Source organism: Panthera pardus, unplaced genomic scaffold, assembly GCF_024362965.1.
Source record: "Panthera pardus isolate Hobbes unplaced genomic scaffold, ASM2436296v1 HiC_scaffold_16, whole genome shotgun sequence".
NCBI classification, from domain to species: Eukaryota; Metazoa; Chordata; class Mammalia; order Carnivora; family Felidae; genus Panthera; species Panthera pardus.
In genome coordinates, this window is record NW_026526721.1 from 7,154,804 (window position 1) to 7,182,350 (window position 27,547).

At 46.6% G+C, this 27,547-nt stretch overlaps 1 protein-coding gene across 9 annotated transcripts in view; it reads left to right on the plus strand.

Annotated features, from left to right (window-relative positions):
* Window positions 1-16,026, plus strand: part of ERG (ETS transcription factor ERG) — a 264,354-nt gene extending 248,328 nt beyond the window's left edge. For all 9 annotated transcript variants that reach the window (XM_019420350.2, XM_019420352.2, XM_019420349.2 and 6 more), the window contains 4 exons: window positions 4,836-4,904; window positions 5,417-5,473; window positions 6,400-6,447; window positions 14,142-16,026. In XM_019420350.2, the coding sequence (XP_019275895.1) occupies window positions 4,836-4,904; window positions 5,417-5,473; window positions 6,400-6,447; window positions 14,142-14,662 (695 nt within the window). In that variant the 3' untranslated portion in view covers window positions 14,663-16,026. The remainder of the gene's footprint in view (window positions 1-4,835; window positions 4,905-5,416; window positions 5,474-6,399; window positions 6,448-14,141) is intronic.
* The last annotated feature ends 11,521 nt before the right edge of the window (window positions 16,027-27,547 follow it).

Genomic DNA, 27,547 nt, shown 5'->3' on the forward strand with positions numbered 1-27,547 from the left:
CTCCTACTCGTAAAAAGTGTTTGCACGTAGGCGTGTCATTTTACATTCTGTTTTTGATGATCATGATTTTAGGGTGCTTCATGTGTTTCTTGGGTTGCAGGCACCTTCCTTCCTTGCTGAACACGTGCCTTCGGGAGCCATGGCCCTTTGAGGTCTCAAGTGACATAAAAGACATAGGTCTGACCCACTGAAACTTGCAAGCTGGTTTTTGACCCCCTGTGGCATGTCAGGAGCAGTTTATATGAAAGCCATGGTGGGCACCAAGGGGGACATTGTGCAGCCCCGTCTCTCCTCCTCCACCATCACGCAGTCCCCAGAGCATCATGCACGTCTAGGATGTTATCCAAAGACACTGGAGGCTTGAGCCCGCACGTGCAGCCTTAACTTTCACTTTTAAGCCAGTGCCCTTCAGGGGTTTCTCAGAATCTTGAACAACTCCTCCTTTGGCATTCACAACTGAGTGACATTTCGACGTCACCCGTCAAGGCCAGGCAGCAAATGCACGTTCTCCTCAGTCAGGCCCTGTGGAAAGTCTGCATCCCGGCTCACGGCTGGAAACGCACCCCCTGCTTTCCCTGTGGTTAGACCGTAACCACAGAGGTCTGCAAAGCCAGGAGAGAAAGCCGTGCACAATGCTCCCAGGTCTCCATGTCTTTGATGGGGGCTCTTAGAAGACTGTAGGAAGGTCTGGAGGAATACAGGAGAGGGTGACTCAGCCACATCAGGGCGGACTCCCAAACTTCCTTCCATTAAGTAGGTGTTTATCAGGTGGTTCTGGGCAGCAGCTCTTGGCCTTTCTCTTTGCATTAGCCTCTAGGTTCATGGACAGCAGGCAAATCTCATCTGTTCCTACCCAACCCAGCCAGGGCCCTTGCACACTGCTTTGCAGATGCCGCATAGATCCTGCAGAATGAAGATGAGCTCTCGCATGGTCCAAGTTCCGGTTCATTAAAAAATAAAGTGGGCGTGGGCATACTGTGAAGGTTAGAGGGCTGTTCCTCTGTAAGCGTGATGAAAGCAGAATATAAAACTTGGTGAACTTCACCCCGCAGGATGCAGCATAGAATCTATATGTTGTCTTGATTCACTGATGCCCAGGGAAGGGAGAGGGTGGGGGGAGGAGGAGTCTCTTTCCAAATCAAGAACCGATCCCAGCTCCCAGGAAACAAATCAAGGTGCTGGTGTGGAGGGACCCGATGCTAGTCAAACTCCCAATTTTTTGTGTCGTGCTTTTTGGCCTGGATCATGGCATAGAACACGTTTCTTTGTTAACTCTGAGCTGCCCACGAATGGCTTTTATAACCTTCAGTTTTTAAACACACAGCCTGGTGCAGAAAAAAAGAGAACCAGAGCCAGAAAGCAGCCTTCCCCAACACAGGACCTCGTGCCCAGTGTGTGAGTTAGTTACCTTGAAGATCCCAGTACAGGAGAGAATGAGGGTGCATTGAAGTGACCGCCAGAAATTCCGTGTAAAATCTGTTCTTAGTAGAAGTTCTGTGCTCTGCTTTCGCCAGGGGACACATAGCAAATGCGCTTGGAGTCAGAATTTCTACAGCAGCCCAAGGGCAGAAATACCCAGGGCTGGCCGTGCTGTGAGATGGGGTGGCTGGAGAGGCCCCGGCGTGTCCTCCTGAATCAGTACGGCTTCATTCAGCCTTTTCCCAGAGTCACCTCCCTGGGGAGGGAAACTCAGTGCCCCCAGCGCGTGAGCGGCAGCTGATAAGGAAGCACTGGACCAGAATTTCATGAACGAAAACAAAAGCCGACTTATCTTCCGTGGCAATATGTTTGTGAACATGTTAATCATCGTTCATATAAACATCTCAGATTCTTGGCTTAGAGTCAGACTTCGTGTTGTTAAGGTCCTGACTTATTTTCAGGGGAGGGTGGAACACAGTTATAGACCCGGAGAAGGGTTTTATGAATAAAGAGTTTCAAAATATTTGCCTCTTGCTAGTGGGGTGGTTAATTTTTTCCAGTCACATCACATGAGCAGTACTTTTCATGTTTAACGTAGTAGCGGACCAGCGACCAACGGCCGTTCGTTCCGCTCGCATTCTCTCTGGGGAAGGTAACCAGCGTAGAACTCTCTGCACGCATTTTCTCATTTGTCCTGACACGCTCAGCGGTTCTGAGATCTGTTATCTGCGGGAACACAGATTCCTGCCTAGAAACATGTAACGGAGATGATCTAGAACGGGCTCGCTCCGGCATTGTTCAGTGCGCTCCCAGGTCACCCGGGACCTCGTTAAAGGGCAGATTCTGGCTCGGTAGCCCTGGAGTGAGATTCTGCCTTCCTAACCAGCTCCCAGATGTTACCAGTCTTGCTGGTCCGTGGGCCACCCTTTGAGACCTGGGATCGAGAACACATTTTGGTATTGCCTTGCTTTTTTTTTTCATGTGGTCAACAGAAGCCCCTTTGTCCGTGTGCCTGTCTGCTCCTGAATTCGGCTAGACGCTGGTACAGTAGTCCAAGTGTTCTTTCTGAGACAGTTCTCAGATTGAAGCTCTGGCTGACCATTTTTTTTTTTTAGACAAAATTCAACCGGGTGGGTATCTGTGTGCGAAGGGCGCCCAGAGACTTAAGTTGACATTCAGCCGTAAATTGATAGCGGCTGCAGATTTAATTCCCGTGTGCAACCCCCAACACCAGAAAAGTGAGAATCTGAGGAGCCGAGTGGGAATGGCTTATGATCCAAAATGCAAAAATACCAGCTGAGAAGAAGCGGTGAGCAGGACTGGAGTTTAAAAAAAAAAAAAATTTATCTTTTACTCAACCAAAGCTATAAAGGGTAGGATTTCACAGACCACACGAGCCGAGGTGCTTGTAGCCAAACAGACCAAATAAATTAAGGCAACTCTGTGTTGAATTTCACATTGCATTTCAGCGGTATGCTCTTTGGGATCCGAAAGTAAGAAGAGGCACATCTTTTTATTCTTTTATTTGTTTATTTTGAGAGAGACAGAGCGCGAGTCGGGGAAGGGCAGAGGCAGAGGGAGAGAGTGAACCCCAAGCAGGCTCCGTGCTGCCAGCACGGAGCCCGACGTGAGGCGTGAATTCACAGAACCACGGGATCATGACCCGAGCCGAAGCCAAGAGCCAGACGCTTGACTGAGCCACCGAGGTGCCCCAAGAGATGCATCTTTTGCAACATAGGCAGACCCTTTGAGGATTGACCCGCCAAACTACCAGTCTAAAACAGGGTTACATAGTCTGTTTAAAGAGAGGCTTAAAACGAATTAGATTGCCTGCCCTGCAAGTGAGATTTGATAGCCATTTCCAGATGTCCAGCAGCAGAATACCTCAAGTATCTGGCTGTGGCTTTCAGTTGGCCCAGAATGACCCATGGCATGGAACTGAGCCCCCATCAATCCAAGAAGGCATAGTTTTGAAGTGGTTCTACAATAAGATTTCATGTAGAAATCACTTCGTGTGTGCACACTTAGTAAGGATACGCATGGTGATGTTCTGGAGTCTATTTTAAGTTTATGTGTTTATTTTGAGAGACAGAGCGCATGAGCAAGGGAGGGGCGGAGAGAGAGGGAGACACAGAATCTGAAGCAGGCTCTGCACTGTCAGCACAGAGCCCGATGCAGGGCTCGAACTCATGAACCTGTGAGTTCACGACCTGAGCCGAAGTCAAACGCTTGACCGACTGAGCCACCCAGGTGCACCTGTTCTGGAATACGTTTTTGAAAGGACCTTGAAATGACTTAGAGTCTTCATAATCGTTAACATAACTTGCACCGAGGGTGGGAAGGAGAGTTACTAACTTTGTATGTGCAAAGTGCACTGAAGATTTACGAGACAGATGACAATACGTTATGAATGCAAAGAAACCGTTGCATACACTTAAGCTCTTACCGTCATCGCTAACATGTTGTGGGAACAATATTATGCCGGTCTTGCGATTGATCGCATGCAGTTCTTTTAGAGAACTTCTAAATTCATTTAGAGAAAGAGCTATAGTAGATATTTACATGGAGAAATAACTGGACAGTTACGACTGATTTAATAGGACTGGGTGAGGGGGGCCTGGGTGGCTCAGCTGGTTGGGCGTCCGAATTCAGCTCCGGTCATGATCTCTCAGTTTGTGAGTTCGAGCCCCGCATCGGGCCCTGTGCTGACAGCTCGGAGCCTGGAGTCTGCTTCTGAGTCTGTGTCTCCCTCTCTCTCTGCCCCTCCCCCACTCATGCTCTGTCTTTCTCTCTCAGAAAATAAACATTAACATTTAAAGATATATATATATATATATATATATATATATATATATATATATATATATAACTGGGTGAGATTATAAAAAGAAATGAGGGGTGACTGAGAGAGGCAGATGGCAAGTAAGAGGATGAGGAGGCCATGCTCATTTCCAAGGAAGAAGTGTCATTTAGGGGATTTAGGGGCAGACCTCGAGCATGAATTGGTGGACTTATCAGATTGGTCAGCTCTGTTCTGAGTGGCTCATGAAGGTAACAAAGGGATGAACTTAGGTCAGTTCCAGGTGGAAGCAGGCCAAAGTAGATTGCAAGAAACTCTTTATGTGGTCTTGACCTGTGGTCGTAGGAAGTTTCCTTAGAAGGCTCAGGAAGCCCTGTAAGAATCTCTCAAGGAGAGTTTCCAGATCAACGGGTGAAAACGTTAGATCGATAAAATGAACAAAATGATAATTTCTGAGTAAAACGCAAATCTAATGGGATACAGGTTGGGTATTTCTTTGGATTGCTGGATTTTCATCCACGGTATTTATTCTAACGGACGCAAAACAAAAAGCATACAAAATATGTATTATAAAATTACATTATTGGTCTTTCAGTCATTTTATTTGTCTTTGCAGATTTACCTTATGACCCACCCAGGAGATCAGCCTGGACCAGTCACGGCCACCCCACCCCCCAGTCGAAAGGTACGGTGTTGGCTCCCGTTGCTTGAATCTGCTTCTCACCAGGAGATGACCATTGGTGACGTTTGGTGACCATTGGTAGCGTGCTGATTTCTGCAGGGTATCTACGCTTTATCAGCATAAAATGTTTGTTCCTTTGGCAGCAAAGAGCAACTTGATCTTTAGATGCAATGATTCTTTTTTTTTTCTAAGTTTATTTATTCATTTTTGAGAGAGAGCGCGCGCGTGCACAAGCAGGGGAGGAGCAGAGAGAGAGGGAGACACAGATTCCGAAGCAGGCTCCAGGCTCTGAGCTGTCAGCACAGAGCCTGAAGCGGGGCTCGAACTCACGAGCCACAACATCATGACCTGAGCATGTCATGTCTTAGAGTAAGAGTCTTAGTCTTACTCTTAGTCTAAGAGTAAGACTATTATGTTAATAGCTAAGCTAATCGATGGGATGATAATACAACATCAAAGATGAGTGGCCAGATAGAAGTTATAACTAACTCTCTCTTTTATTTTGGGATTTTCAGCTGCTCAACCATCTCCTTCCGCAGTGCCCAAAACTGAAGACCAGCGTCCTCAGTTAGGTATGTTTCAGGGAACATCTTGACGGCCATCGAAAAAGAAGTAGGCTTAGCAGCATGTTTCTAAAATGTGTCACTTCTAAATGAAGTTAATGTGATTTTGTCTTCTTTAAATTTTTTTTTAACGTTTATTTATTTTTGAGACAGAGAGAGACAGAGCATGAACGGGGGGAGGGGCAGAGAGAGAGGGAGACCCAGGATCCGAAACAGGCTCCAGGCTCTGAGCTGTCAGCACAGAGCCCGACGCGGGGCCCGCACTCACGGACCGCGAAATCATGACCTGAGCTGAAGTCAGACGCTCAACCGACTGAGCCACCCAGGCGCCCCAAGATTTTGTCTTCTTTATCATGGCTCCATGCATAAAATATGGACCAAATTATCAGTCTACTCAGTAGGGATAACTCGAGATTTTGCTAAGACATTTCCAAACCTATGCAGTAAATATGGAAAGAACATTCTGCTTGCACACACGTCCCTTCTCTGTGACAGACAAATCCTTTTAATTTTACCCCCAGGCCACATGCCGCAAGCCCGCACTCATGCCAGGCCCCATGCGGAACACCGCGGATTGGTGATATCCAACGGAACACCGTTGATATTGCCGGTGTGCTGAACAACGTGGCCGGCGTGGCCCCGGACCCAGTGGGGACATAGCACATGTTTGCCCAGTTTATGTCCTGGGATGGAGACAGCCAGGAGTCAGGAACCCCAAGCCAGAGCTGAGCTTAGGAGGTCTTTGGCAAGAAACTTCTCTCGGATTCCACGTGACCTCTTATTCAGTACAGGAAGTGGTGCTGGGCGACTTTGGTGTGGGGGATACAATGACTCTGACACCTGGAAACACAAGTCGGGGGTATCATACCTGCAGTGACATCACACCAAGCCGCGACAAGGTCTCTGGGATTTGACTTCTTTTCTTTTTGTTGTAGATCCTTATCAGATTCTCGGACCAACAAGTAGCCGCCTTGCAAATCCAGGTGAGAGACTGCTGGTGGTTTTGCCCCTAACAAAGTTACCTTTTTGGCAGTGGCTATTTTGAAAGACTAACTTGTATTGGCGAGAAATCCTTCCAGCTGCACAAGGTGGAGTTTAGATCTCGTTGGATTATTTGCAAGAGGGGAAAAAAACTAAACGGGTCATGGAATCCATTAAGGTCTTAGCTGCAGCAAAGGGCAGGATCACCGAATCTGAACTGTATCAGTTGCCTAGGGCTGCCGTAACAAACACCACAAACCGGGGGCTTAGATGACAGATATTTACCATCCTACAATCTGGAGGCCAGAAGTCCAAAATCGACGTGTCACGTGACAGGCAGCGTTTGTTCCTTCCGAGGGCCATGAAGGACGGATCTGTTCCGGACCTCTCTCCTTGGCTTGTAGACGGCTGTCTTATCCCTGGGTCTCTTTACCTGTCTTCTCTCTGTGCGTGTCTCTGTGTCCAGATTTCCCTTTATAAGGACACCAGTCATACTGGATTAGACCTACCCTAACGTCACTTTCACTCAAACAGCTCTGTAAAGCCCCTTTTTCCAAAAAAAAAAAAAAAAAAAAAAATCACATTCTGAGATACTGGGGATTAAGATTCCAACGTGTGAATTTGGGGGAGAGGGGACACAGTTCATCCCATGACACAGGGAGGTCAAACCCTATCCTAAAAAGGAGAACCTTGACTCCAACCCGAAGGCTTCAAATGTAGGATCATCTTCGATGAACGGTCTGTTTGTGAAGTTAGAGGCTAGGAGAGGGTGCAGATTCTTAATTGGCCCACTTGTGACCCGTACCTCGCCAAAGATCGTCACCTGTCATCACATTTCAGTGCCAACCAAACTGTTGTATTTGTTTGTATTCAGATCAGAACCAGCTGTGCTGGCATCCACTTCCGAAATTCACAGCATATGCTGAGGGTTTTCAACAGCACATTCAAATGCCAAGATGACACAGGCATATTGCAAGTACAAGCTGGAATGTATATTTCCTAAACACGGAGGCCAAAATAGGGTTGGAAACGGAAAAGTTCAGATTCAAGCAGCATTCGTCCCCACAAGGGAATCTGTGCTTTGAGAACACGAAATATCATTATCAAGTATCTGCAGCTTTGACATTAAATTTTAGGTAATGGTCACTGGTTCAGAAAAACCCCTCTGAGGCATGTGAGCCGTTAGAAGGGACTGTTTTAGGGGCGCCCGGGTGGCTCAGTCGGTTGAGCTCCGACTTCGGCTCGGGTCCTGATCTCTCGGTTTGTGAGTTCAAGCCCCACGTTGAATTTGCTGCCTCAGATCCTTTGTCCCCCGCCCCCCGTCCCCGCCCCTGCCTCTGCCCCACTCACGCTCTCTCAAAAATGAATACATATTTTTAAAAATAGTTTTTTAAAAAAAGGGACTGTCTATTGCTCAACCCTGGGGACTAGACCAGGCGCTCAGTAATCATTTGTTGAAGAAACAAATGCGAGGAGTAAGGAGATACCGTCCTTGACCTTCGAGGTCCTCACATTCTGGTGGAGAAATGAACACGGGTGATTACAACACTGCCACACAGGTGCTTTGCTCTCAAGGGAGCGTCCAACTGGTGGCCAAGGCTCCCGGGTGTCTGGTCCCCCCCAATCCCGGGCTCAGCTCTCCATTTCGAACTGCTTCGTAACGGTTCAAATAAAAAGGATTACTATGTTGGGAGATTACTGTTATCAGCCATGCCTCAGGAAGACTGATCTGGCATCAGTGTTCAGGATAGATTAGAAAGAGGAAAGGAACAGACGCGGGAGCACTCTGGGGACTTTAATACAATCATGTGAAATAACAATCAAATAGCTCCCACCCTGTGGAAATGCCCGGGCAAGTGCTTAAGTCTGCCATGCCGCTGCATGACACAGCCCTGGGAGGTCATTATCTTCATCCTACAGAGGAGTCAGAGGTCCAGAGAAATTAGGTGACTTTCCCTGGGTCACACAGCCAATAAAACGGGAAGTCGCATTTGAACCCTGATTCTCCGTCTCCAGAGTCTGGTTTTATTTTCTTGCCCTGCACCGCTCCTGAGTGAGCCCGAGGGAGGAGGGAGGCCTTGGAGAATGGGGGCCAAGAGAATAGAAAGGAAGGATTTCCCTTGAGTTCTACAACCGTGTAGGTGCTGGGAAAATGGCTCTGTCCACAGTAGGTCAGCAAGTCCACTGGGAGCAAAGGACAGCCCTTTGTCCACTAAGACCATCCTCACTTGGCCTGGGGAAGATGGTGACCTCCAACCAGGGGCTTGAAGATAAAGACTTGTTTTACTCAGTTGATAATGATTAGGCTTCTTTCCATCTCTCCTCGGGCTGCACGCGCGTCCGTCGTATTCACGTGGCTTCCCCCACCCCCAAAACCAGAATGTCTCTGGTCTTTCTGGGGATGAGACTCCCTCTTCCTGTTTGACTCTGTTTTCCCATTCTCTGATAAGTAAGCCCTTCATCACTTCAAACTGCTGCCTTCGCTCTTTGTACACCGCAAACTTTTTAAATCATTTTAAGTGGGAAGGTGACATCGTGGTGTGTAAACGCACGAGAGAGTAACCGCATCTCAAGGTCTCGGTTCCAGATATTCATGTGACGTGCACTTGGGGCCATGTGTCTCCTGCTGAGAGGTGCGTCCCATCCCTGAACGATTACGTCATGGATCACACGTAAACCACACAGCCCCTTGATGTCCCATTAGAATGGCTGAACATGTATGTGGCTTCTCTAATGAACTGAGGCTGCCTTTCCATGAAGGCACCTTCTTGGGTTGTGTTCAGTGGCCCCCCCCCCCGCCGCCCCGGTGCTAACTGGACACTCTTTAATGGGGGGCATGAATTGTATCCAGCTTCGTGCAAAGCCAGAGACCAGTTTTAGGGATGTTTTGTCATTGGTTAGGAGGTAGGAGTGTCCAGTCTTCCACTTTGAACCTCCCAAGCCCCAGGCCAAGGGAAAGGACGACCTGGGGAGGACTCGAGGGAGTGGAGGTCAGGCCTGAAAGCAATGGTTCGTGCTGGGATTCGGGCGTCTGAGCTTAGACACTGGGTTCCAACCTTTGCTGACATTGGGCAACATGAATCACTCTATCTCTCTGGGGTCTAATGTCCTCATCTCAACAGTGGGCTCCCTCACGATTCTTGGGGGGAATTAAATAAATACAAGTGTTCAGAATGGTATTGGCAAAGAGTAGGCTTTCGGTGGCCGTCAGCCAGCCCGAGAACACCATTCACAGTTTTTCACGGCCAACATGGGGTGCACGGGGAGGGGCACTTGGCTTCGTTCTCTCCTCTTGTAGCTCTAGGCAAGGTATGTGCCTCTCTTTAAACTCTGGTTTTCGGAGCACCTGGGTGGCTCAGTTGGTTAAGCGTCCGACTTCGGCTCAGGTCATGATCTTGCGGTTTGTGGGTTTGAGCCCCACGTCGGGCTCTGCGCTGACAGCTCGGAGCCTGGAGCCTGCTTTGGATTCTGTGTCTCCCTCTCTCTCTGCCCCACCCCGCTAGCACTCTGTCTCTCTCTTTCTTAAAAATAAATGAACATAAAAAAAACCAGGGCGCCTGGGTGGCTCAGTCGGTTAAGCATCTGACTTCGGCTCAAGTCATGATCTCGCGGTCTTTGGGTTCGAGCCCCGCGTCGGGCTCTGTGCTGACAGCTCAGAGCCTGGAGCCTGTTTCAGATTCTGTGTCTCCCTCTTTCTCTGACCCTCCCCTGTTCATGCTCTCTTTCTCTCTGTCTCAAAAATAAATAAATGTTAAAAGAAAAAATTAAAAAAAAAAAAACCCTCTGGTTTTCAGCTCAAACAAATCATGGTAAGACCCTTCATGTGTTGAGTTTATCCTCACAGTGTCCTGGCAAGATGCTGTTACCATCACCCCCATTTTATAGATGAGGGCACTGAGGCACAGAACACTAGGTGAGCTGCCCAAGGCCCCGTGCATGCCAGCACCAGGATCCAGCGGCGGTAGGGATGATTCCAGAGTGGTGCTTCCAGACACCGTACTGCCCTGCACTCTACCAAGTCCTGTCTGAGCCACACTGAGCCCGGAGCAAAGCCTCCGCCCTGGGACATGCCAGCTGCCTGGGGCTCGGCATGGTGGAGGGGCCAGGCTGTGCCCACGGGTTTCTCTGCCGCGTGCCCGGCGACGGCAGAAAGTGGCCTCCACTGGCTGCCACCGTGGTGCTTTGGGGGCCCCTCTCTGCTTCATTTCCTGCTCTGTCCCTCCGTCAGGTGGTGGCCGCTGAGCCCCGCTCTTCGGGGGGGGGGGACACCCCTCCTTCTGGACCCACAGCTGCTGAGTCACTCCCAGCTCTGCTTTTCTCTGTGCTTTATAAACCTTTTAGGTGCTTTGCCCTTTTCTGCTTAGTTGTACTTCTTTGCTGCTGTTACTTCTCTTCTCTTTCCGTTGCACGAAGAGACCACCTTCCTTCTAAACATAAAAGCATTGCCTTTCATTCTCTTCCAGGCGTACCCCTCCCCCCCCCCCCTTATCCCATTGGGTTCTCCTGTGGGCGGGGCACAACCAACATCATTGTTTCTCCCACCAATCCTGGCTTTGTTAATTACCTCACCCGATCCTGGGTAAAAGTAGCTACTTCTTACTGATGTTGGAAAGCCGCTACCAAGATAGGGTGAGAAAACAGACTGGAAAGGTTTTCCCAAAGGAGGGCGATGGGGGAAGGGGGGAGGTGGCCAGGCTGCCGGATGCCGGATCCTGAGTCTAAGGACCTCTCCTTTCACTTGTCGGCTTGGCCAGTGAACGGCCCAAGCCCCTCTTAGGCTTCCCACAACTTAGATATCCTTGTCTGACCTCCCCCGTTCTGTGTTCTCAAATGCACTTTTATCGCACAGGACATGTTTTCGTCTTCATAAATTGCTTTTGAAATTTGTGGCCACCAGGAACTCAGTTCATCTACCATTGGCTGAGTCCTCAGCAGCCACCGTGCCTCCTTGGCAATTCTTGCCCAAGAAAACCTGCTCCATACTGCGGATCCAAGGGATTTTGTTACGAGTATTAAATTTAACAGTTAATGCTCTGGGCACGCCGTTGCATTTTATAACATTTACTTAAACAGCGATTGATTTTGCATTTTCCCTTTTGTTCTCAGGTTTGGAAGGTGATGAATTTTGTGTAAAGATCTCTTATGCCCATAGATCCTTGAAATGCTCAAGAGGCTGTGTCTTAAAGGTTAACGGGCAAAAGAGTCTAGTAAGAAATCGCGCGTCTTTGGATTTCCAGCTGCGCATTTAGATCTCTGCCTTTCTAGTGCTTCAGAAGCAGGAGGGGTATGAAACCACTTTTGTCCACTGGCTGTCTCTGTGCAGGTTCCTAAAGGAAGTGGGCAAGGGACAGATTCCTAGGAGCAATGCCAAGGTTTGAATAAATACCGGCCATTATTCTGGCTATCTGGGAAGGTCTGTGTGTTTATGCACAATCTATGGGATTGCTTTCTCTGTGGGAGGACGTTCACAGTGAATATTTATTTTCAGACAACTCTACGTGTTTACATGGAAGCATATGTTGGGCTGTTAAATAAAAAAATTTTGTTTTTCCCTATTCCCAGGTCATGTGTGGAATTTTTGTCAAGTAGGAATCCTTTGGTTACAATATGTACACTAAAACCATATGGTTTTCTCATACCGTTCTTCATATTTTTTCAAATGCATATTAATGAGATGTTCGGGGCAACCAAAACTTGATTGAGAACAGTTTGAATATGCGGTTCCGAAAAAGCACAGGCTTCCATTGAGTTGAATGACAAGCTGTTAATGTATTTCAAATGTGCTGTAGAGTGAAAATGAGAATTTTCCAGAGCACATTCAGAAAAGGCTGACCTTTCTCACGATGCTGTTGCATGGATGAATTCACAAATATACCCATCTCCGTGTAGCCAGCCTGGAAACAAGGATGTAAGAGTTGGGCAATTTATGTAGGGAGTTAGCTAGGGAGAAGGGTTTGGGGGGAAGAAATTCTAATTGATTTTTACGTGACATCAACTCCCTGAATAGTTGCCAGTCATTTCATCACATCTCTTGGTAATTTGCTGATCGTGCAATAAAAAGTATTCTTTCGGGGGGCGCCTGGGGGGCTCCGTCGGTTAGGCGTCTGACTTCTGCTCAGGTCATGACCTCGCAGTTCGTGAGTTTGAGCCCCGCGTCGGGCCTTGTGCTGACAGCTCAGAGCCCGCTTGGGAGTCTGCGTCTCCCTCTCTCTCTGCCCCTCCCCCACTCATGCTCTCTCTGTGTCTCTCTCTCAAAAAGAAAGAAACGTTTAAAAAAGTCATCTTTTTGGGACAAGCCTGAGGCAGAGTTCGAGCTGGAGTTTGGGAGGAAAGCCAGGCCTCTTAGTTACTTTCAAAGCTTCTAAAATCTGTTCAGCACATCTTAGTTCCTCCTGGTGCTCAAAACTGCTGTCGATATTTACATGCTGCTTCCCTGGAGGAAGCCATAAGTCATCTTAAAATAGTGTAACGTGGTGGCTGGAACGATATGCCTGGATTTTTCTCGAAACTTAATAAGAGCTGAAAGACACACCCATGTGTCTCTCCAGTGGGATCGAACACAATTCTGTGTGCCCCCAGCTAACTGAGATCTGGCTGATGAAGGTGGAGTCTCATTTGGTTCCCCAGAAGGGCTTGCAGTCACTCACTGCTGCAGATTTTCTTCTGGAAACTTCTGAACACAACTGGCATCGCAACGCGAGGGCAACCCGTGGATTTCCGTTACGATGCAGTTGCCTAAATACTGGAAATAGGTGATCTGGTTTGAAAAAGAGCCAACTTTTTCTAAACTTCCTCATTTTGAGTGGGTTAATTCTGTTCTAGGAAAAGTTTTGACAGAATTGCTTTCTGGGTGCCAGCAAAATGTTATGTTAGAAATAACGGTGTTTACTTCCATTCTCTATTTTTTCCATAAACTTTTAGAAGTTCATTTCCTAAATATGACTTTTATTATTTTACTTGACCTCGCCAATATAAATGGTGTTAAGTCATTATTGCCATCAACATAATGGCACTTTCTGCCTCGCAAAATAGGAAAAATAAACCCTTTCACCCCTGAAACACAGAGTTGGCTTGGCTATGCTTCTAAGGAAGTCAGACATGGATGGGACCAACCTAAACTTTGCCCCGTAGAAATTCTTTGCGTTGCATTACTGGGATCTGTGGATGAGCCCGATATCACCAAAGATCCTCAGCGAAGACCCTGTTCCCAAGACACAGAACTTGGGATGCCGATACTTGTGCAGGTGCTCAGTTCATTGTGTGTCTCTGGGAGAGAGGCAGTGATGAAGCAGACAGGGCAGGGGCGAGGCTGCGGGGGCTGGTGGCCTTAGCCGGAACCTTGCTCTGGTCTGGTCCTGCAAGGAGCTCACGAGTATGAACAGCATCACAGAGCTGGCCCCTCCTTGAGGCAGTGAGACGGGCCTGTGGTGCACGGTGTCAGCCCCTCTGGCTGGGGGTTGCCCTGGGGGGTCGCGGGGGGAGGTGAAGCAACTCCTGTTCAGCCAAGGGCAATATTCTGGAGAAGAGGGAGGAAGGCAGCCACCATCCCCAGCAGCCGAGGGACGGGCGCGCAGGCAGGTTAAGGCGTCTGCAGGGAACACCACTAAGCACCCGCTTCCGTCTCTGAAGAAACACTGCCTTTAGCTCGGAACCTGTTCTCACTGGTCTTCTGTTTCCTTCCCCCCGCCCCCCTCAGGGAGTGGGCAGATTCAGCTGTGGCAGTTCCTCCTGGAGCTCCTGTCGGACAGCTCGAACTCCAACTGCATCACCTGGGAAGGCACCAACGGGGAGTTCAAGATGACAGACCCCGATGAGGTGGCCCGGCGCTGGGGAGAACGGAAAAGCAAACCCAATATGAACTACGACAAACTCAGCCGCGCCCTCCGCTACTACTATGACAAAAATATCATGACCAAAGTCCACGGGAAGCGCTACGCCTACAAGTTTGACTTCCACGGGATCGCCCAGGCCCTCCAGCCCCACCCTCCAGAATCATCTCTGTACAAGTACCCCTCAGACCTCCCTTACATGGGCTCCTATCACGCCCACCCACAGAAGATGAACTTTGTGGCCCCCCACCCTCCCGCCCTACCCGTGACCTCGTCCAGTTTCTTCGCCGCCCCAAACCCCTACTGGAATTCGCCAACCGGAGGTATATACCCCAACACTAGGCTTCCGGGCAGCCACATGCCTTCTCATCTGGGCACTTACTACTAACGACCTGAGGGACGCCTTTCCCAACAGCATACGATCACCAAGAAATTGCCACCAACTCTATCGGAGAACGTGAATCAAAAGTGCCTCAAGAGGAATGTAAAAGCTTGACTGGCGCTGGGGAAGGAAGCCAGGGACGAGATCCAAAGACTCTTAACGGGAGGGATTTACTCAAGTATTACTCCAGGAATAAAGAGGATGCGAAAAATGTAACGTTATCTGGACACCTCGGGTGTGGACCCACCTTGTAAAAGACATTGTAAGTAGAAGCCTGAAGAACTCACGAGGACAGAGTGCCAAAGAAAGCGTTCTTAAGAAGCGTATAAACTTCAGAGGGGAGTTTGGGGTCCCGCTAGCGCAAACGGGGATTCAAGTACAGTGAGAGTGGTAACACAGCCTTCCCCTGACATACCATTTACATGTCATTTTAAGGAAAACTACCTGTATTTAAAAATAGAAACATATCAAAAAAGAAAAGAGAGAGACCGTGGCCCGTCGACAGATACCGAGATGGAACTCAGTAGAACGTGCTGTTTGGGTGAAATCAGATGCGTTCCGTTCGGGGGAGAGCCACAGCTCCCGGAAGGTATCAGGGGAACTGAGCCCGGCGGTGGGGCCGGGGCCGTCTGCGGACAGCGAGCGTGTGGTTGTAGACAGAGGGCTGGAGGAGGTGCAAGAGAAGGGAGCGGAGGAGGAGGAGGCCAGAGGGCTGGGGGAGACGCTTGTCAAGCAGTGGAGACTGGACTTGGGACAGTGCAGAGGCCGGAGACTGAGTCGGGAGACTTGCGGGTTCATTGGTCGGTGCCCTACCAAACCCAGTGTTAAGAGGAAGAATATGGCGTCCAGGACGAGGGGAAGTAGTAGAATTCAGGAACAAGAATACGCATCTCTCTTTTTTGTTTGTTTGTTTGTCTGTCAAAAGAAAAATTTAACTGGAATTGTCTGATATTTAAAAGAAACATTCGGGACCTCATCGTTATGGGGGGGGCTCTGTTCCCCACAGGGTCAGGTAAGAGGTGGGTAGCCTTCTTCGATGCTGCCATCGGAAACCATCTAGGCGTTTGGGTTGGGCAGAGGCTCCGGGTTTCCTTTCGAGTCGCAAACGCTGTGCGTTTGTCAGAATGAAGTATACAAGCCAATGTTTTTTCCCCCCTTTTTATATAATAATTATATAACTTATGCATTTATACACTACGAGTTGATCTCGGCCAGCCAAAGATACACGACAAAAGAGACAATCAATGATAGAATGTGGCCTTGAATTTTAACTCTGTATGCTTAATGTTTACAATATGAAGTTACTAGTTCTTAGAATGCAGAATGTATGTAATAAAACAAGCTTGGCCTAGCATGGCAAATCAGATTGACCCGGGAGTCTGCATTTGCACTTTGTTAGCGACTGAAGTTGCCTAACAGAGATGTGTGCTGAACTTCGGGTCTTGTGTTCTGGTTTTATTTTGTCGGGGAATCCGTGCAAGCGAGAGCCAAGCAAATAGGATGTTTGGCGCCCAAACGGTGTTGGCCTCTCCAGGCCCTTCCTGCTCACTCTCTCTTCCTCCGCGTCTTTCTGGAGCAGACGACCAAAGGTTTCACGTTGGAACCTCCATGTGTGTGTGCCCAGAATGGAAAGAGGCCTCTCGAGCGGGGGTTGTGACAGAAATTCCAGAGAAGCACCTGGTCACAGATCACCCTCAGTCCCTGCCAGGATCATAAAACATTGGTTGAACGGCGAACCGATCTACTGCTCTTAGCACAAACCGTAACCTTGTTGGTCAATAAAGCGTCGTGGACAGCCAGTTTCTCACTTTACAGGAACAAGGGATGGCTTCTAAGTTTACCACTTGGCTTCCCTTTGAGAGGCCCTGGCCGGGTCCACCGTTGCCTTAATCTTCCCACGCTGGGATGATCTGGGCACTGTGGTTTGGGGTTTGCCAGCCTTGAGCCTCACATGTCCGCAGACACTACTCCTACGATCTGAAGTCGTTGGTTGCCCTTGACATCTTCTCTCTTCTGTGTGTGTTACCTGCCCCCAACTTTGGCCAAGGTGAAGGCGGTTCGAGAGGTGGGATACAAAGCAAGGGAGACGCACCAAAATCGAACAACTTCTTAGCCTGAGTCGGTTTCTGAACTGGCTCATTTCATAGCCATCTTGGGGCTCGTTTCGCACTTTGTAAGTCTTTCGCTATGATTAAATCAAGTTGCCAAACCTCTGTGCTATGGATATTTTGGCAGTGGTCTTTAAAGTCAGTAGGATCCGATTACCAAAGCTTCAGACGCTCTGCATTACTTGGATTAAAAGAAGTCCAACCATCAGTCATTTTGCGGCAGCTTGGGAAAGGCCCATAAAGTGCCTGTACCTCCTGGGGGGGTGGGGGGAATAAAAACATGAAAGCTGGCAGCTGGGGTGACCCAAACGTTTCTAATGGAAAAAATCCATCATCTCTATTTTGAAATGCAGAGTCAAAGACACCTACATTTTGCATATAAATACGAGTTTACTCAGATGATCACTCCATTCCACTCCTTCAGAATTATATCGTGAGCAAAATCATAAAAATAAGACCTGATTAGCATATTCCATTTTAGCAGATGTTTCCAGTTAGGCTCTCCAACACCCACCCAGCCCAGATGATTAGCAAGCTTTACGACAGGCGTGAGCAGCCGAGATGATTTTGGGTGACACGATACTCCTGTGTTCTCCCAAATAAATAATTCTTAAATTACATCTCAAAATAACATTCGCTATCTGCTCCTGTCTTAGTCTAACTCCAAAGCACTCTTCAGTTCATATTCATAATTACACGAAGGACCTTTTCCTTCTCAGCTTCTCCCGTTTCTTCGTTTGCCCTGATGTACGCTCCTGACCCCTGCATGGCATCGCTTCTCCCAGCGAGACATTCGTCCAGTTTTGTCTTAAATGGCCTTCTGGGCTTTGTGGAAGCCCCGCCGTAGCCTTTTTGGGTACTTGGTAGCATCCCTGCTCTTCCCAAATCTCAGGCAAGACTTCATTTATGCTCCCAGTCTGCTGCCTTTGCCAAGTCTCGAAGACTCCATGGTGAAACCATATGTCGGGACTGATGCATTCGGAGGAGGTGTTGTCCCTCCCAAGCGCCTGTCTGTGCTGCTGCGGCACCTGCCACCTGGGGATGAGGGCCCAGAGGGGCTTGCCTTGGATAGCGGGCACGGCATAGACTCCTAAAGCCCTGGAACTGGGAGATGACGGCAAGTGGGGAAAACACGGGTGTCCTGCAGGCTCCCAAGTGGACCTCTAACTGTGGATACAGTGTGATTTTATTATTTTTTAATTTTTTTTTTTTTTGAGAGAGAGGGAGTATGACAGAGCACAAGCAGGGTAGAGGCAGAGAGAGAGGGAGACACAGAATCCGAAGCAGGCTCCAATCTCTGGGCTGTCAGCACAGAGCCTGATGCGGGGCTTGAACTCACAAACCACGAGATCATGATCTGAGCCCAAGTTGGACGCTCAACCCACTGAACCACCCAGGTGCCCCCAGTGTGATTTCTTAAAGCCTGGTTTAATTGCTCTCTAGTCACTCCACCCAAACAGAAGCTCTGGGGTGGCTAATCAGAGGATAAAAAACACTTCGTACTACGCAAAGTTACATAGCAATTTCGGTTCCTTCTCTTTATCTTAACCTTGGTTGTAAAAATTTGTCAAAAGATGTTCAAATCAAATGAGGAAAAGGCTGGACGTTGAAATCAAATGCGAAACATAGCTAGAACTTCTTTATCAGAGAGCCATGGTTCTCCAAGTGAGGTCCGAGGACCAGCATCATCAGCCTCACTTGGGAACTTGCCAGCCATGCAGATTCTTAGGCCCTGCCCCAGACCTTCTGAATCAGAAACTCTATGGGTAGGGCCCTGCCGTGGGTTCTCACAAGCATAGTGAGGTTTAAGACCCACTGCAGTGGGTGGACAGAGACTCTGTCTCCAAGCATGAGGTTCAGTGGGAAATCTCTATCCTGTACCGGTTTTTCTGTGGCCACTTGAAAATCCACCACCAGGGGAACCAATTGCCTCTGGACGTGTCCTCTTGAGTTACAGGCCCTCTGAGCAGTTCTCCTCCTGACTGATAAGTCACCCCCATGTGTATTAGTTACCTACTGCCGAGTAATAAATGACCATGAACTCAGCAGTCTGAAACAAGGCACGGTAATTATGTCACAGTTTGTGTGGGTCAGGAGTCCAGGCACAGTGTAACTGGGTCTTCTGCTCAGGGTCTCACCAGGTTGAAATCAAGGAGTCAGAAGGGATGATGATCTCCCTTGAGGCTGGGGTCCTTTTCCTAGCTCACTGGTTGTTGGCAGAATTTGGTTCCTTGCAGTTGTAGGACTGAGGTCTCATTTCCTTACCAGCTGTCACCTAGGGATCACTCTCAACTCATAGAGGCCACTTAGAGTCCTTGCCACATGGCCCTCTCTGCATCAAGGCAGTTGCTTCTTGGAGGCCAGCAGGAGCATCTCTTTCATGTTGAATCTCTTAGACTTCTTTTAAAGGTTCGCTTGATTAGACGAGGCCCACCTACGTTAACCCCCTTTTTAAAATTAACCCAAACTTAGCTCATTAGAGACCTTAATTGCATCTGAAACTGTCCTTTTGTCATAGAATATAACCGAATCATGAGAGTGAATCATATTCACAGGAGCTGCTCACACACCAGAAGTGAGCACTATGTAGGTAGGGCATCTACACTAGAGGACGGGAATCTTGGCGGCCATATTAGAATTATGGCTACATACCATGGATATGTTGCCTGCCTTCTACCTTGTTCTAAGCACCGCTGGTCAATGAAACCTCCCTAAAATGCACATTGCCAAAAAGACCAGCCACGATTCAGTAGCTTTGTATATCTGAAGCCATGTGCTCCGTGGCTCCCTCTCTCCCCTGGCAACATGGACCTCTTTCGGCACGTCTGATGCTCTTAATCTGACTAATCTGAAAAGCTTTATGTTGAACCTGGACGGGCTAATGCTAACTGTTCAACGATATCTACATATTCTTTTGATTCTAGCTAAAAAGGAACCCAAGTTATTTCTATATGCAAAGAACCATGCACACTTTTCTAACTTATTTTAAACCGATTTTATAAAGCAAAATAGCTTCGTTCATTTTCTCATAAACGTTTTTTACAAAATATTATTCTGTTGAGGCAAGCCATAATAATATTTGATTGTGATTTGTGCCAGACATTTTGAATTACAGATTTATGGAGGAAGCATGTTAAATGTAAGAGCTTTATGGAGACAAGAAACAGAGGTGCTTTTCATGTTCCATAGACACACAGCATTCTTCCTAAAGAAAATACTACAGAATGGTAGCCAGAATTTCATTCCGAGAGAACTTCATAAAAAAATGGTTTTGAGATTTTACAACGTCATGACTGGCTGAGTGAGCCCAGCCAAAGAGTACTCATTAAAAGATCAACACTTAGGGGCCCCTGGGTGGCTCGGTTGGTTGAGCGTCAGACTTCGGCTCAGGTCATGATCTCACGGTTTGTGAGTTCGAGCCCCACGTCGGGCTCTGTGCTGAAAGCTCAGGGCCTGGAGCCTGCTTCCGATTCTGTGTCTCTCTCTGCTCTTCCCCTGCTCATACTCTGTCTCTCAAAAATAAATAAAGATTAAAAAAAATTAAAAAAAAAAAAAAAGATCAACACTTATCTGGAAGGAAGATCCCAGGGACAAACCCCACGCCTCAGTAGGATGAGGACATAGAAGGTACGCTGAGGACAAACTCCAGTAGGTTATTTGATAAACGGGTTAGATGAGGACAATGGGTTATATGCTGAACGCAGGATCCTAAAGAGCAGGCTGAAGGAACAGGGCTAGCTTAACACGCTTACCGGAACTCAGTGATGTTAGGACCCACGCTGTGTCAAAAACACCTGAGAACAGAAGCACGTGTGAAAAGAACCTTAGGGATTTAGCGATATGCAGAATGACCCACATTTACTGAGCTAAGGGCAGACGCCATACTGAGCACTTCAAATGCATTATTTTATTACTTCTCCCAATTGCCCTCCTGATAACATATTAAAGATGAAAATGCTGACACCAAGATTCAACAATTTACCGTGCCTTCCCGAGATCATACTTGCCCCTGTGCTGACTCTCAAACCTCTACTCTTAATCTATTTTTCCTCGTCTTGATAGGACATGGCAGGGGGTAGGGGTGGGGGGGGGGGGCATGGCATGACTACTAAAATTTGCGTTGCATTTTCTAAGATGGATTGTAAAATAGGAGTTATTTATTCCATTTTGAACCGATTCCAGCATCATTTCTGGACAGAACACTTGCCGAGGGACACAGGCCAGCTAGAGCAAGCCCAGTGGAGAGAGAGAGAGAGACGGGGGCAACGAATGAGCTCAAGGCTATGCCATGAAGGAGTTACTGAAGGCACCGTTCAGTGTCTGTCATGGAAGCAAGGTTGCTTTTAAGGTCCATCAACATAGGCCCCAGCGTGGTGCATGGCAATATTAAGCTGTCAATAAATGTCTTGAGCTGCGTGCATGAGTGAACATCCGGAAAGGTAACGTGTGGACCAAAGGTGCACTCAGCAGGGATGCCGACTGGGCAAACTCAAGGAAGAACCTTTTTTCTTTTTTTAATGTTTATTTATGTTTGAGAGACAGAGTGTGAGCGGGGGAGGGACAGAGAGAGAGGGAGACACAGCATCCGAAGCAGGCTCCGGGCTCCGAGCTGTCAGCACAGAGCCCGACGTGGGGCTCGAACCCATGAACTGTGAGATCGTGACCTGAGCGAAGTCAGAGGCTCAACCAACTGACCCACCCAGGCGCCCCTCAAGGAAGAACTTTTCAACAGAGAAGCTGCCTCTGGCCCAGGAGTTCCTGGATGTGGGCATGCTCACTGGGGACCACGTGACTCTTCAGGTATTTAGCAGCAAATGGCAAGCAGACTACTTGGTTGTTTCGGACTTTTTCACTTCTTTGCAGTGCAGGTTCTACAAAATGATTCCACGTCATACATACACGTACCTAGATCAGGGAAGAGGGTCTGAGATGCGTGACGGCCTAGGAGTCTCCTACCACTTAGTCTTAAGGGCATGAGCACATGTGGGGGTTAGGTGTCCCATAAGTACTAGAGTCTTCCTGAATTTACTGGTGGTGTGGCCGTGTCTTCAGGCTGACTTGGAAGTTAAAACACATGGTATCTGTCGAAAACACAGGGCCAGGTGCATGGCCAGAGCCGCCAACTGGTGGGACCACTGAACCATCCCTCCACGTTTCCTCTCTGGGAAGAAAGACCAGCCTCCTACAGCACTTTTTCATAAAGGCATACATGGGGGGGGGGGGGGGGTGCTCTTGGTCACAGCCTGCTCAGCATCAGACATGGCACAGCGAAAAATGTGTCAGGCTGCCCTCCCAACACCCTCAACCCAGCTCCAGACAAACCATTCCTGCCTTCCAGCTGGCATGGCAGGCGGGCAGCCCAGGCTGCTGGCCTCTTAAGACCCTAAGGAAGGGGAGGAGGCGGACGTTAAAATGTGTAAGAAAGAATTTGGGGTAGAAGTTATGAAGCTCTTTGGCAAAGTCTCTTGATTAGAAGGTGAGGAAGAACTTGGGGGAAGGTTGGCAGGGGAAGAAACCACCCGGCTTCTTTAAAGGAGGCGACCCCCAGGGAGAAAGATCCTTTTCAGAGGATAGGTCCCGCCTCTTCCTGTGGGAGAGAGCGGAAGGGGCGGGGACGGAGCGAGAGGAACTGGGGGAATGTCCTCCTCCCCTCCACACCCTTCCTGCACCCTGCTGGAAACATGCGTAGCAGAGAAGAATGGTTCCGTCTTAATGGTGGAACCAACCTCCACTCGGTCAACGCGGCAGCTCTCCTTAGAAGAAATGCCTGTTCTCTTTCTGTCTTCTGACCTGACACTGTGTCCCTGTCTGTGCTTCTCCTCATTTGCGTTCATGTGGCACAAAGCGTTTTGAAAGTGGGATTATGCGATGATCGCTGAGTTTTAAACCAATGCTGTCCGGTCCACGCTTACAGTTAAATTGCTCTCTTCCAGTTAAGAAAACACCAACGCGTTCTATGCCATTGGCTCAATTAAAGCTGAGAGCTTGTTAAGATCGTTTTATTCAGTTTCACCTGGCTGTGAAGCAGGAGAAAACGGACTTGAATGAAGGTGTGTCTGACTGCCGAGCGTAGGCACTGTGCTGGTCTACCTCTCCAAGGAAGCTGACTTAAGGATACGATCCTAGGATGGACGGCCGTCACAGGACGGCCAGACAAACGCTTACTCACGCGATGGTGGGAATGCAGGTGGAGGAGGAAAAAACCAGTAGGAGGGGAAGACAGGTGGAGGGAGGCCGAACAGTGAATGTGTGATGTCCAGCTGTGTGTGTGTGTTGTTGGGTGTAGCTCTGGCCGGCAAGAGACTGAGCTACAATTATTACCGGAGGCCTCATGACAAACCCGCAGTGGAGGTGCCCGTGAACGACCCCGGCCTTCCTATGGAGTGTCACACAAGTCACGTAAATAAGTCCTACAAAATGAAGCCAAATCGGTCCAGGCTACAGAATATTTAGCTTCGGTTGTCGGCTGTCTTTTGAGAGGCCAAGGATTCTTGGAAACTACATCTTCCGTTAGTTTTCTTGGGAAGTCTCTCTAAGGGTGCTTTCTCTGTTTACTGCTGGTGAACCTCTCAGAATGTCCCCTCTTCTTTGTCAAGTTCTTCACCCCCGTTCCCGCTTTCTTCCAACTGTGGACCAGACTCTATAGGCGTGGTTTTTGGAAAGGATTATTTTACCATGAGTATCGGAATTCAGTATAAACCCATGAGGAGCAAGAATGTTGGCTTCCATTTTTCGAACATTTCTTTTGTGTCTTCAGTTCACAGCCCCGTGAGAAGTGCAGAAAGGTGTGACAGAGTTATGGCCCTTGGAGAGATTATAATCTAGAGGGAAATGAAAAGGTACATGAAAGTCTCCGGTGTAAGACAGTGTATGATCTACATGTGAATATTACAAAGAAGGAGAGGTCACGTTAAGTGCGCTGCTTAAGGAAGGCTTCCTGAAGGGGACGGTATTTCAGGAGGGGGAGATTTTTGAGGGATACACAAGTATCCATTAGTATATTTACACAAGTGCTCACCTTTGTGTGTAATGATGCATGCCTGTTTTTTTTTTTACAAGTTAAGATACCTGATCTTAACTCTCGGCATCTTATTCTTTCAACCCTAAGTCCAAGATAGATGAGCTTTAATTGTGTTCCGAAGGTTCTTGAGGAAGGAATTATTGAGAATAATGTGTAAAAGAGATAAGAATAGTGCTAAGACAGGAGCGAGGTTGGGAGGAGTTACCCCAAGAGTGGGAGAAGATTATGGTCTACGGGATTCACCGGCAGTGGGGATCTACACCATCATGAATGTGTAGGCACTGAAGTGATACGAATTCAGAGATATGGCTTATGATGCCCCTAGGGAGCTGGAGCCCAATCCTGGAGATTCCAGCCCTATTATGGACCCTGCTTGATACTGAAGCAAGAATCTCTAGGGTTTGGGGCAAGCTTTCACTTCCAGGACGTGGAAATGGAGGAACCCATCGTGATGATGACATTCAAAGATTCAAAGTAAGTCCTCACCCATTCTGGGTGGAGTCAATTTCATTTTTATTGTATTTTGTTTAAGTTTATTTATTAGAGAGAGAGAGAGCACAAATGGGGGAGGAACAGAGAAAGAGTGCACACAAGTGGGGGAAGGGGCAGAGAGAGGGAGAATCCCAATCCGATGTGGGGCTCGAACTCACCAACCATGACCTGAACTGAAATCCAGAGTTGGATGCTTAACCAACTGAGCCACCCAGGCGCCCCTCGTTTTGATTTTAAAAGAAAATAATGCAGTGTCTTACACCAGGTTCATATTCACGTATCAATATACTTATCTCAGTTATTGGTAACACAAGTGGAAAAAAATCAGGAAGACGTAATATTATTAACAAACCTGCCCTAATGAAGTTAGGGAATTATCCTCAACAACTAAGGAATAGACATTGTTTTCAAACACATACGGATCATTTATAAAAATCTCCATATGTAGGCTTATTAGGCAAGTCTCCACACATTTAAAGGATTAAAGTCATAAAATACCTTCTCTGACCCAAATTATGTTAAAGACCATTTTTTTAAAAAGTCAAGTAGAAAAATTATACATAAGCAATATGCTAGCATTTTTCAAAAAAGAAATTATAATGGAAGCTAGAAAGGATGACATCATAAAATGAAAATACATATCAAAAATTTGTGGAATGTAGCTAAAGCAGCATATAGAAAGAAGTTTACAGTCTTCAATGGTTATATTGGAATAGAAAAATGGATAACAATTAGTAGGCTGAACATCCATTTTTAAAACTTAGTGTAAGAACAGCAGTACAAACAAAAATTTAAAAAAAAAAGAGAGAAAAGTGGATATGTACACATGAGGGCACAGCGTGAAACTCAGACTCAAAATATAATTAACAACAGAAGTTGTTTTGTAAAAGATTAATCAAATTGAAACATCTCTGGTAAAATTTCTTAAAAAAGAGAGAAGATACAAATTAAATAATAATTAAGAATGACTAAAGGAATTAAACTATGGTTGTTATAGACTTTTAAAAGTTGAAAGTGTCCTGCAAACCAATTTATGCCTTTTCATTTGAAAATTAGATTGAATTGACAAGTTCTTATAGAAAATAAAACAGACCACATACGATTGAAGAAGTAGAAAGCCTGAATAGTCTTACAGCCATTAAAGAAATGGAACGACTCCTCAAAAATCTGCCCACAAAGAAACCTACAAGCCAGATGGCTTCATCGTGAGATCAACCAAATATTCAAGCTGAAAATGGTTCAAAAATTGCCCAAAATATTAGAAGGAATATAAAAAGAAGAAACAGTCCTCAATATAATTTATAACGGTAACATAACCTTGATAGCAAAATCAACAGACGGTACGAAAAAGCCAATCACACTTGTGAATGTAAGATACAAAAATATTAAGCAGTAGTAGCCAATAGAACTCAGCCATGTGTAACAAAGAAACGACATTATAACCAAGTTGGGCTTATCAAAATAATGCAAAGTTGAGTAAACGTTGGAAAATCAATTAATGTAGCCCCCACATGAGCACACACAGGAGCAAATCATCATCACACACAGAAGCAGAAAATGTGTTTAATATAATAAAACCTCACTATGTTATTAACTATTAGCAAACGGAGAAGAGAATGTGTCTTCTTTAACCTGGTAAAGGGTATCTATAGAAAACATACCAGCAAATGTGGGACTTAAAGGTTTAAAACTGAAAGTATGTTTGATGTCAAGAACAAGAAAAAGGTGCCTAATATTACCATTTCTGTTCAATGTAATTTTGGAGGTCGTCACTAGAATACTAAGGCAAGACAAAGAAAAATTTAAGGAATAGTTCATTATACACAGAAAATATGGCTGTGCATATAGAAAATCCAAATTAATCCTTAGGTTAATTTTTTGAATTTCTAAGAGTTTTAGCAAAATTACTGAAATAAAAACTCAATTACATTTCTATGGGATACATCTAGAAAATTAAGCTTAAAATGTATCATTTACAACAGCATAAAAATATGCAGTATCTAAGAATAAATCTAACAAACATGTGCAAGATCTCTATGGAAAAATAATAAAACTTCATTGAGAGACATCAAAGAAGACTGAAATAAAGAGATGAATCACATTCATGGATTTGATGATTCGATGTTGTAAAGATGTCTATTATTTGCTAAATCACCTAGACGTTCACTGCAACTCCTGTCAAAAACTCCCAACAGTTTTTTTTTTAACTTTACAAGCTGATCTCTAAAATCTTTACAGAGAGCCAGATTAACCAAGACGTCCTTGAAGAAAACACAGCCTGCCTACATTTTATGGGGTTTTTTTGTCCTCCGCCGTACTAAATCTTAGAATGTTATAGTAATTAAGAATCAGAGTGTGAGATGGCTCAAAGAGACAAAAAGACCAATGGAATAGAAGTCCATAAACAAATTCAACATATATGAATACCTGACGTGATCACAAATGATAGTGAAGATCCGTGCTCAAAAGATGGGCTTTTAAATAAATGGAGCCAGAACAATTGGAAATCATATGTCAGGAGAAAACTACATCGCAGCACATTGAATACCACACATAAAAGTCCATGACACGTGGCTAAGAACTAAAATTTAAAATTCAAAAGTGTAAAGATTTTCAAAGATGTTACAGAAAAACATGGTCATGACCTTCAAGTGCAAAAGGATTTAATGACAGAAAAACTACAAAGTATAAAAGAAATATTGATAACATTTTCTATACGAAAATGACGAACTTTTTTCATTAAAAGGTACCATTAGGGTACCTGGGTGGCTCAGTCAGTTGAGCGTCTGGCTTCGGCTCAGGTCGTGATCTCGCGATTCGTGAGTTCGAGCCCCGCGTCGGGCTCTGTGCTGACGGCTCAGAGCCTGGAGTCTGTTTCAGACTCTGTGTCTCCCTTTCTCTCTGCCCCTCCCCCACTCATTCTCTCTCTCTCTCTCTCTCTCTCTCTGTCAAAAATAAATAAACATTAAAAAAATTTTTTTAAAGGTATCATTAAAGATAGCGAGAAGACAACTGCACGATGGGAGAAGATATTTGTGACCCATTTAGCTTACAAAGTACTAGCGTCTAGAATGTACAGCCATTACTAAGTCAATCAGAAAAAAAATGTAGGTATGTAAAAGAATTGAATAGCTCACTTCTCAAGAGTGGACACATGATAGACAATAAATGTATGGACAGTGCTCAAGCTCAGGGTAATCCAGGATACGTACAGTAAAACCAAAATGGTACCCATTTACCCCCACCATATTGGCAAACATTGAAAAGGCC